Below are 12,163 nucleotides of genomic sequence, written 5' to 3' on the forward strand. Positions count from 1 at the left end.
GAACTGCCAGAAATGTTTTTTTAATGTATTTTGACTTTGTTTATGAATAAAAGATACCTTGATATATATAATTGTAATAGGTTGTAACTGTAGAAAACTAATGGTGGGTAGTAAACTCTATGTAATTAGTGTGGATTTTAAGGATGGGCAAGTGGGTTAATAAAGCTGGGTGGAAAACTGCAAGGCTGGGCAGCCCTGCCCACCATATTTTAGCTTTAAAATGAGCTATTGGATAATTTGTTAATTACAGGTGTTTAATTGTATTTTGTGACCACCACACAAAATGAGTTTCTGTCGCAACTTATGTTGTATTGAGATAAAATAATGTGAAAATGTGACTGTGACTGGTGGTTGGAAAAAATAATTTTATAGGCTAATAATTAACAAATAAATGGCTTAATGGTGGTGGTACTGTGCAGCAAGTCTCATTTTGAGGTGTCAAGTTACAAATTGTAAACTGGAAGGTAAAATCAATAAAACACTGGGTGGGTGTTGGAAAATTGTCCTATGTAACTTGTTTCCGAAATAAAATATTATATTATGACTGCATGGAGGCCGTGCATAAATTTGAGTAAATCACACACAAAGCCTAAACTAAAGAAATTAAACCTCTTTCCTGTCTTCTTTCAATTGTTAATTTTCTTTTGAGTTACCATGTCATTAATATAAATACTGTAATATCGATATTTATTTGACCCCCAAGTGTTTGTGTCGATTCTGAATTGTACTGAACATGAAACAGGGTGGTATAAAACAATCTCTTTTATCAGTTTACAAAATACAATATTTTATTTACAGTCAAAAAACAATTGCAGCATTATATTTCTGATATAATCTGTATCATGATTATGGATGGCAAAATCAAAGTTGGGGGATGAAAAAAATAAAGAGACAAATAAAAAAAGAGAAATACAAATATATATATATATATATATTATTCTTCCACAAGATTATGATGTGGTAACTGAGATTACATTTGGAAACATACACACCCACTCATCAAACCCAACAGAACTTACATCACATATAAACAAAAACCAGGCCATCACCGATTGCTCAAACACGACCATTAAAAAGCAGTTTTTTTTAGTGCAGAGTATATCACCGATTGCTCAAACTCTCACAAGCAGGGTGAAAGTTTTGTTGAACAAAACTTTTTTTAACATTTAAGACTGATTAGTAATAAAAGCACTACTATGTATCTACTTCTGCCAATTAAAAATTTTCAGGTCTTTTTCTGTTAAGGTTGCTAGAAAGCTTGTGTTGTTATATTCAAATGGACACACATCAAGAACATTGGCATTAACTTGAAGTTTCTGCAAAAGCTTGCCGCTACTTGCATCCCATACATGAGCCTGCAAAACAAAAATTGATCCTTGATAATAAAAAGATGTCTACATAGTTGGTGCTCCATAAACTAATGCCAAATCTTCCAAAGGATAATCTCACTTACAGATTAATCACTAATCCATAGCTCCAATCCAATTATGAGCATTAAGTAGTGCATTTGGATTCTTTTTGAAATAAAAAAAATCTGTTTTCTGCAGGATTTGAACGCAGGGTCATGGGATTTAACAGTGAATACACTAGGATTGAAAAACAAAGCAACAGCTCCACCGTAACTTCCTTAGAGCACCTGTTTATCAGTAATTAGGCACATTCAATTTCGAATACGACGTGACAAGTAGATGGCTTTACCTGTCTGTACAACATTGATTCATTACAAATTTTTATTCAACTTTAGAACAAGAGCCAAAGATATGCTAAACAGTGAACATAATCACTTTGAAGTGGCAATCTCTTCACAAGACAAGCACACGAGATGTTCTTCATTGACTTAATATTCGACTTTAGCGTTGTTTCCATAAAATTGCTACTTGCTACCGCTACAAGCTTTTGGATTGCGTCTGAAACAGCTACAAAATGTAACAATTGCAGTGAAAGCAGTGTAGCTTAGATGAGTGGTGTTGTTTTGGTTGTGAGAAAAATCCTTTAACCATGATAGGAATTGGACCCAGGATCCTGAGATTGGAATACACTGTTTGATAATACCATTATTACATAATAGAAACGCTCCCTTACGCAGTAAGTAGAAAACTGATAAAATGTCTCAACATAGACACAGGAGTCATAATCACATATTCAGTTGTTTGTATGGGAAGATATAACTGAAGAAATATAGAATATTAAACAACGAATCTCTTACCGATCCACTGGCCTCATCCCCTCCACATGCAAACAACTTATCAGGTCCAACAGGGCTACGGAAGAGGCGTGATCTTGTCAGCTGTTTCATAGTTGAGCCACCATAGAATGTCTCAACCGGGGTACACCTCACCAACTTGGTATCAGTAGCTCCAACAGTCTGGCACTGGAAGTTATACATCTGCAGATTTAGGAAAGATATCAGCATTACTGCTTGTTTATTTACTTAAAAAATTAGGAGCTGCATTAATGTAAACTGTAGAGTGTATTTTGGTGGGGTGCAAAGCTAGTTCATAAAAAAAAAAACCCAGACCATTTTCATGCTGAGTAGAGATGGTCAATTCAAACAGGAATGAGAAGAATAGCATAAATCTCTGTCAAACACTATAAAATTCTATTTGACAAAAAACTGTTTTATGCCAATATATAGTCATGATGTGGCTATATATAGAAATGATGTGATTTCATCATAACCATATTTGGGCATACCACATAAAAAGTTATAGTCTGGAGGGGGCTTTATGAAGTAGAGCAATGAGTGATGTTTGGAGAAACAAGATGGTAAGTATGAAACAAAAAAGAAAAATGAATTTGACAATTACCTATAGCGTGATACGGCATCATCATGCCAACTAACAAGGCCAATCACACAAACATATCCCGCGCAGAGCTTTAAACTCTGTTCACACAACGAAATTTTATAGGTATGTTGATGTCATATTACACACGTATGGACATATCACATTTATTTATAATGTCATGTCAAATTTTATAGTGTGGACAGAGCTTTAAGCCTTGTCTACACTATCAAATTTCATCAAAAAACGTCACATAAAATGTGATGGAACATTAGAGTTGAACATAATCAACTTTTTTTGATACAAATTGTTTGATAATATGTGATATGACGTCATCGTACCCATATATGAGCACATCACATTATTTTGTCACATAAAATGTGATAGCGTATACAAAGCTTAAGTCTCTTTATGAGGTTTAGGGAAATGGAGGTGAAAAAAAGTACAGGTTTTGACAGGATTTGAGATTGAAAAGAAGCATCTTTAAGTACCAAACTACAGCTCCAATGCATTGATTAAACATGTTCACATATTAGTATTCGGGTCAAAGGACAGTAAGGTGATTGACCTACCACCCGTCTTGTGTTCCTCACTTCATCATGTGCACGGTAGGAGGCTAGCAGGTGATGGGTGTTGTGTTCAAAACTCATCCCAGTGCATTTTCCTGAAAATGAACATTTTTAATAATTTATATTCATGTAAATATGATAAATGTCAGTCTTATAAATTATTTAATGGAAAACCATTTCCATAGTTATTGGATCAACAAAACTATGGAACACATACATTCCTCCATTATGCTGCCGTTAATAGCCAGTGAATTACCCTTTGAACCTACTTAGTATACTCTGGGTGGAAGCATGTTCCATTTACCCTGCCTGAGACTAAAACAATTGATGTTTCTATTGGAAACCGCTAAGCCTTATCACTGCACCACAATGAAGCAATAAAACTGTCGAGTTGAATCACCATCATCATACTTATCATAATCACCCCATCATCCTCATTCTACTTTTAGTATCTCGATGTCAGACAATGAACCTGCCTGTACTTACGCCCCCACCCCCCATGTCAATCTCCATGGCATAACCAAGAAAAGGGACAATATACTAATTATCTGGCCAACATTAAAGAGATTAGGCCTACTGCCACTTGAAGGACTAACTCCAGATAGTCTTGAAGATTTAACTCCAAACAAATAGGAATGAAATAAGCAAGTAATTGTCTGCACCGCAGTGGAAAGAAGACTTACTATCCATGTCAAGATTGTGGCAGAACCACTCAGCGCCCTCCTTCTTTTCCCAAAATCCATTGGTTTCTAGAGTGTTCATTAGTAATCCACTTGTTCTGAAATCAAAGTTGATTAGTTATTGTCTACCTTTAGCGCACTAACTTTGCATATTGCCATTTCATAAGTCAACCTATTATTGTTATTATCTATATAGCATAAAAATTTATTATCATCATGACCATTAAGTAAACAAAATGTAATAATACACCAAAGAAGGTAAAAATATACTTACGAGGATTGTTCTCCATGGGGGACATATATAAGAGATACCATTGGTGTTGAATAGTTCTCATTTGTTAAAACTTGCACTTCTGTGTTTGGTTGTCTAGTGTCGTAGACCAACACCGACCCATTCTGCAGACCACCATAGATGTAGTTCACATCATTAGTGTTCCACGCACATGCCCAAAAGTGTAGATCAGACTTGAACCTATGTCAAAATACACAAATCATGAGTGACATAGCTGGATGAACGAAATAACTGCCGATGAGCCTTTAAATGAACACCCTTAAAAAAAATTTGGCTTTGACGATCTTGTAACCAAATTACACCATTCAGCATTGATGTTGGAAGACTATAGGAGAGATACTTAACTTATAAATTGAATGAATATTGTCACTGTCTATAAACAGAACACTCCTTGACTCGATTAATAATATAACAGCCCATCCCAAAGCATTGTATATACATGTTAAAATCCACGAGACCATGTTCATTTAATATTCGGTTTATCTATAGTATTCACAAAATTGACAATGTCCTTCAACAAGTCAAAGCACTTTATCAATGCGACTCTTTTCTCCCAGTAAATATGGGAGTGGTGTGTTTATTTGTTATGCAATCACACAATTATATAAATGTTAAAGGTATTTTGAAATAATTAACGTTAAACATACATCTGGACTGTGTTGAAGCTACTAAGGCTGGTGATCTTCATGGTCTTATCGGCGCCTGCTGTCAGAAGTAAACCATCTTGGCGAGAGTTACAGCAAAGATCTCGAATAAAATTCTTGTGTATGGATATATATGCACAGCTGGCATCAATTGCACTAATCTGTAAAAGAAATTCATTGTTAAATCAACATTGATAAAAATTATTGAATTTTGGTACACCAATAGCATATTGCCATAAATGATCAAATAAAAGTCTCTTGAATAAATGCCGCTCTCAATAATGCGTAGCAGCATTTATTAGAGAAATCGGAAAATCGCAGCACTTAATGGACAGCACATACTCAACATCATATGTTTCGTATCATTGGGACACTACTATACAACCTATTTCTTAGGGATTAAATATTACTAACATTTTAAGTCAAATACATATAATATGTTAAATACATAGTACAATTTTAGCAATACAATAATTTGTTATTAGCACAGCTTACAAATAAGTGTCATTCTCGAAAAATAATTTGTACACTCAATTAAGAAATCAAACAAATTTTTTAAAACTGATATAAGCTGATTGAAACATTTACAGTAGTTTAAAGCTAAGAAGTGTGTCTTTATCATCATCATTCATTAGTATTGCTGTATAACAAACACCTCCCTCTCTAAACTATAATAATATTGACAGATGTAAAAACAAAGAATGTTTTCAAACCTTTTTCACACCAAAGCCTGGAAAGAGTGGTTGTGGTGATGGTAATGACACTAGTAGGGCATTATAGGTACAGTCATACGTCATTACTCTACATTTACCATTCTAATAAAAAAACATAGATAAAATATAAATTCAACAACACTAGTAGTATTTTGTCTACTGAATTCATTCATTCATTCATTTTTTTTTCTCTTGTTGTTAGTACGAAGACATTTTTTAAAACTATGTTTTCCACAACTAAATTTCACTGCAGAAGCAGTTTGGCTTGAGGTTGGGGTTTCAATCCAATAAACAGAAACAGAATAAAGAATAGGATCCAAAATGATAAAGTGAAGGACAAACCTCAAGAGTTTTAATGAATATTTAAGATAAACAACATACTACTGTACTTACTGCAGATACTTGAATTGTTTTCTGAAGTACATATTTTCCAACAATTTCAGGTACTGAACTGACTGTAGCAGTTGAACAATGCCCTGCATTTCTTCTATTAGATAAGAAAATTATTTATATAATGTACATATTATTTTCAAAAATTTACGTAAACATTATTGTTGTTTATTAATATTAATCTTATTTCCTATCTTTTGAATTCAATAAGCAAAATCTACAATCTAATGCACTATGGATTACCAAAATTATGTTTTCACTCATTGGAATATCTAAAGCTTAATCTACAGCTATCAAATTGTATGTGACAAATTTGTGTCCATATATGGGCATAATGACGTCAAACTACACCCAAATATGTCCATATCACATTTGTTTGTCACACATAAATTTGATAGCGAGGACAAAGTTTTAGACAAATAATAATTTTGAAAGCTCCAATATGTATAATTAATTGTATCTTGAGTTCTTCAAACAACAAAAATAGGGTTTCATTTCTTGTAAAATAATTTCTTCTAAAATTTCTTCATGTCTTCTAGAACTTGTGTCATTCAGGTATATTATCTAACTGCTGGGGCGGATACAGTGGGGTTCAACGGTGAGATCGCACCTCCCTAAATTGTATTAGGAAAAATAAATGTTGTATTGTATAGTTGACAAGATTTTTAAGGTATGAGAGTGCAATTTTTGGGCACTTAGTGGTCCATATTCTCAAAATGTTCTCGCCTCAGCCCCAACCATTGTGGGCCTGAGGTGGTGTGGACTTCCACGGACCCCTTACTGCCAAATCCAGCATCCGCTCCATGCTGGATGCATCATGTGTATCCAGCACATTAAAGATTCATAATTACCTCAAATCTCTCTATTGCTCCACCAGGTGAGGACAAGTTTATAATTAACTACTGTACTGAGCAACTGACAATTTTCAAAGACTGGAATTGAATTCATACAAGATACCACCTACCTTTGGTTTACCAGTGTCCCACTCTCAAGGGCTTTCATCTTCATCTTCAACGACTTTATCTCCTCCAGTGCCATCTGATATTTCAAACGGAACTGTTCAGTCTTGATCTCTGCAGTCCTCCGCATCGTCTTTTCACTGTCAAGGTCCCTCAGGGCTCGATCCCGTTCTGCCGTGTCTAGCACTTTGAGCGCTTTGACATAAAGCACACGAATGTCTGCCTTCTTGGCTTTGGCATTGCACTGTGGACACTTCCCACAATTACCTCTCAACCATTTTTCAATACAACTAAAAGTTCAAGGAGCAGAAAAATTTATAGTAGGTTACATGATAAGCCAAATAAGTATGCAGCTCAAACCTAACAAAAACCAATCTTAAAAATCTATGGTTGGCTTTTATTTTGGCAAAAATATTTACTACTACTGTATGATGTTCAAAAATGTCACTAATTTCAACTTTTGATTATAAAATTTCTTTGTTGGGAAAACAATTTGACTGATACAAAAATATAGCTTCTTCTTTCAAACTTCATAGACACTAAGACAAACATATTAGGAGCTTAGTTTTTGAAAACAAGACATTGCAAAACCTACAGCTGTAAGAATTAGTTATTCTTTACCTCTGACCAAAAACATGACCGCATTTCAAGGAGGCTACTCGATGTAATCCTGAATTTGCCCACGGCTCATAACAAATAATACAGCATTGCTGTGGATAAAAGATATGGAAAAGCCAGATTAAAAATATGCCACAACATTTTAAAAAAAAGGTATAGGTATTACAATTATTATCATTTTATTATATTACATTTCTTTGTATATTATTACTGTTACTTATATTATCATCCTTATTCTTTTTAGTATGGTAATTATTATAGTACGGTCAGTTAATATATTTAAAAATATACATTATAATTAATTTATATTTTAATAGCATTCTTATTATTATTAGTAATTATTATATAAGTGCAATAAATTTAAAGATACTTACTGTTTAATGAATTTCATAATAAAAATTGAAATACATGGTGAACAGTAATTCTTATTGATCCATATTATTTTCATAGTAAGTTAATATATTTAAAATATAATAATCATTATTATATACATCATTAATACAACACCTTCATGACAGCCCAGCCCTCCAAATCATGTTTTAATAACTAACTGAATTCACTTCAATGCAATAATTTGATCTTCATTCATTATTTTTGTTATTATCTTTATTCTTACTTTTTTTAAATTATTATTTATTTATTATTATTATCTGTATTATTACAATTATTTATATTATTCTTATCTTTATTATTATTATTATTATAATTATTATTACTATTATTATTATTATTATTATTATTATTATTATTATTATTATTATTATTATTATTATTATGTCTTTGCCTTTATCATTGTTTCTCTGGTAGGCATCTTGTACAGGGACATGTTCCTTTTTTTGCCTACCAGACTCATTACTTTTTGAGTGAAATAAAATTATGAAATTATATATTTTGATATCATGACTTAGTATTATTAATTAGTAATATTAAATTATATATTTAAAGATACACTATATTTTGAATTTCATAATGAAAACTGAAATACAAGATGAACAGTAATTCCTACCCCTTCATCATCACTGCTATCCTCACTCTCTTTTTTACTCTCTTTTTTCTTCTCTTTTTTTGCTGTAAAATCCAAAAGAGAGTCATTCACAGATGTACTTCCTGCAGCTGAAACATTCTCTACTTCCATGGGCATCTCCGTGACCTCAACGCGATGTTGGTTTACCATAAACTGGGCTGACATTATTGGGTCGGCATTCAAGGTTTGTGAGATGTCTACAGGTGTGTTGTGTCCAGGTAGATTGTGTACAGGTTGATTGTGTACAGTTGGAATGTTTACAAACATACCCTGAGATTCATTTGATGACTGCGAGTCCGACATATCAACATATAAAATCCCAGGATTTCTGAGTTCTCCTGTTTGACCTATAGATGAGGATGTGCTTTGGATGGCATTTGATGATGTCTGCCCTGTTGCAGACAGATTTGGAATTTGCTGCGACAACACCATTGTATGATGACCTACGGAAGTGCTCTGACCCATGGAAGAGCTCTGCACTGGTGCCGTGACAGGCTGTGACCATGATGAAAGTGCTGGATGCACCTGGATAACATTCGGCCGGATAAAACTTGTAGCAGCGTTAGTGACCATGTTCTGACCCATGGAAGAGCTCTGCACTGGTACCGTGACAGGCTGTGACCATGTTGGAAGCACAGGTTGTACCTGGATAATACTCGGCCGGACAAAACCACTAGCTGCGTTGGTGACCATGTTCTCATGGATCTGTGTTTCTTCATCAATGTCTGTTTCGTCAGATGAACTCACAAAGAGGTCAGTCTCGCTGTCAGAATCAGCATTCTCTGGCTCCACTTCGTCTATATCTGTTTCAGAACCTGATGACTCTGCAAGTCGATGTGAACGCATTCTGTTCTGACCAACCACAATGATACTGTCATTATCAGAGTCATCATCATCAGGTATAGTAATGACATTCTGGAAACTTCCTACATCCATCTTGATCATTTCTCTCTCAACTGCAATGAAATCAAGATAGATCAAATTGATACATAGTCATGTGGTACAGTATTCCATTTCTATAATTATTATGTATGTGTGATAGTATTACTGTAGTATACCACAAAATATTGGAAAACCATAATTATGGCCAGGTGGCAGTAGTTCCCTTTAACAAATGTAACTGCTGCACTGCACTGTTCTTTCTGCTACACAACTGGTAATAAATAGCTGTTCCAAAAATCTTGAGCACCACTCACGACACTGATGATAATAGTAACTCCTAGCTAGCCTAACCGATGATGCTAGGCCTTGGCAAGCTCAACCTAGGCTTTAGCTATAAACATCTCTTTGACCAGTCTAGCCTAGCACTTCCCTCTCTGTCGCTGCTGTCCATAATCTCTCTAGGCCTAGCTACTACTACTACTACTGCTGCTGCTCAGCAGTACGTGCTAGGGGGCAGCCTCTATTTATGGCCTAGTGGTAGTGCTAGCCTAATTCCTATTTAGCTAGGCCTAGGCTTAAAATGAAAATAAAAAAACACTAGCCGCCGGGCCAAGTACAGATGATTTGAAGTTTTTTTTTTAAACTTAAATATTAGTTACCAAATAAATTACTCTGACATACCAGTAAGTCTTTAATTTCATTTTAATAAAATTTAAGCCAAGGCCATACAGTCAACTCAACTTGCGCGCGGTTCCACCCACAAAACACACACACATTCACATTCTATCGGCCTGGCACACGCCCTCTCGCGGCAACATAATTCCAAAAGATATTTGTTTTACAAACCAATTCCAAACTTTATAATTACTGTATTATTATGTCATTTAATATTCACAGTCAAAATTATTTAATTGCAATACAAACATTATAAATATAAAACATCACTGTAGGATATCCGATGATCCCAATCTAACTAAATAAACAGTCAATATGAGAAAATATATGAAAAAAATTTACCTCAAAGAAAAAAATTCAAAAAGACGCTTGAAATTAAGACAGAAGTAGCGGTACCAAGAAAAACTAATCCAGGACATATCCCGAACTAACTACAAATGAGGAAATCATTTACTGCTTCGTTTACTCAACAGATTTTAAGCCCCAAAATATGAGGGTTCACTAATTATTATTCACAAAAGCTCTGTATGTTGCTGGTATAGCAAACTATTATTAACCGATTGAACACAAAAGATCAAATTTATCACCTCACATCCGTCAATGATAATAGTCACCGACGCCTACGTGCCCTCAAGAAAACGCCTCCTAAAACTAACACCCAGCAACGCTTTTTTTTAACTCAAGAATATGATATTTAGGCCTAAGATGATGATATAACAAAACTTACAACCTCCAGACTTGGGTGGAGGTGGGGGGGGGGGGGGACACGGCCTAAAAACTGAAACAATAAAGAAATACTGTAGTAGAAATCACAGGAGAATTTGCATCATTTTAAAAAGGAAGACAATTTTTAAATGGAAGACAATTATGATGCACGCAAATGGCAATGTAAGCTTTTGAAAAATAGACAAAAAATATTTCCAATTCGTGTGTGAAAATAAAAGTTAGGCCTAAGTCTATGTTTTTTAGGTTAGGGCTGTCAAGCGAAATTACTGGCATATCAACAATAGCCCGCGTAGTACCCAGGCCTATCTCACTTTTTAATTCCTTAATTAGACCACAAGTTGAAACTTGTACAGTTATATTTATAGCATCAGTTCAACACAAGCTTCCAAAATTGACATTATTTAACGCCGCTTTGTTATGATGCTTCAAATGTATATGTAATGTTCCCAAAAGTACTATCAATCTTCATTCACTTAAAAGTCGGCGTAATTTACTGGGTTTAACATTTTTATTTAAATGTCTTAGCGGTATCTACGGTAGTTACTTAAACTCTTTGTTTGGTCTAGGCCTATATCTGTAAAAACCTAGGCACCGTATTACCGAACTTCTCAAAATTTCTTTTGCCAGAGTCAATGTTATTACACTGGCTATAGCAAAGAAGATAATTCCATAGATATATTTTATAATAGTGTAGGAATTTATAAAACGATCAAATCTGTTTATAGCATACTAGAGTAAGTTGTTTTTATATTTTTACTTGTGACTTTGTTAATATTTGTATAGGCTTAATTCATTTGCAGTTTATTGTTTCCATTCTGTGTAAGTGGCGGGCCACCCGCTATTGAATGTGAATTGATCAGTTGAGGGGCGCGGCGCTAATTCGCAAAATAAGGTGATTTTTAACTACTTGACCGTGATTTTGTTTCAACAGTGATACTGTTGTGTGATCATGGACCTATTAATAGGTCCATAGTGTGATTAATCCTGGTGCTTTCTATGACGGAGTCAACGTTAAGGTAAATAAAACTCGAAAAAAAAAAATGTTCCAAAGGCATACATACATACATACATTTTTATATCATTTGAAACATCTTACTTGAATCTATTATACTGTGTATGATGATAGTGATCAGGCATACAGATTTCAAGAAAAATAAAAAACAGCGTGGTGTCCCTGTGCATTTTTGCATACGTATTTGTGACATAGT

At 34.3% G+C, this 12,163-nt stretch overlaps 1 protein-coding gene across 2 annotated transcripts; it reads right to left on the bottom strand.

The window, feature by feature from the left end:
- Positions 1-764: 764 nt before the first annotated feature.
- LOC117116883 (E3 ubiquitin-protein ligase RFWD3-like) lies at positions 765-10,694 on the bottom strand. 2 transcript variants are annotated; one of them, XM_033260997.1, is made up of 12 exons: positions 10,572-10,694; positions 8,655-9,628; positions 7,652-7,740; positions 7,036-7,320; positions 6,075-6,168; positions 5,682-5,783; positions 4,972-5,129; positions 4,307-4,504; positions 4,036-4,130; positions 3,356-3,447; positions 2,207-2,386; positions 765-1,355 (listed from the first exon to the last, which is right to left on the bottom strand). In XM_033260997.1, the coding sequence occupies exons 2-12, from the start codon at positions 9,615-9,617 to the stop codon at positions 1,203-1,205; spliced, it is 2,409 nt and encodes an 802-aa protein (XP_033116888.1). In that variant the 5' UTR covers positions 9,618-9,628; positions 10,572-10,694; the 3' UTR covers positions 765-1,202. The 2 variants fall into 2 exon arrangements, with proteins under 2 accessions (XP_033116888.1, XP_033116887.1); XM_033260996.1 differs by lacking the exon at positions 10,572-10,694 and adding an exon at positions 10,236-10,348.
- Between the last annotated feature and the right edge of the window lie 1,469 nt (positions 10,695-12,163).

Source organism: Anneissia japonica, unplaced genomic scaffold (genome assembly GCF_011630105.1).
Source record: "Anneissia japonica isolate Jap-2015-1 unplaced genomic scaffold, ASM1163010v1 scaffold1302_len1884557_cov193, whole genome shotgun sequence".
In the NCBI taxonomy this organism is placed as follows: domain Eukaryota; kingdom Metazoa; phylum Echinodermata; class Crinoidea; order Comatulida; family Comatulidae; genus Anneissia; species Anneissia japonica.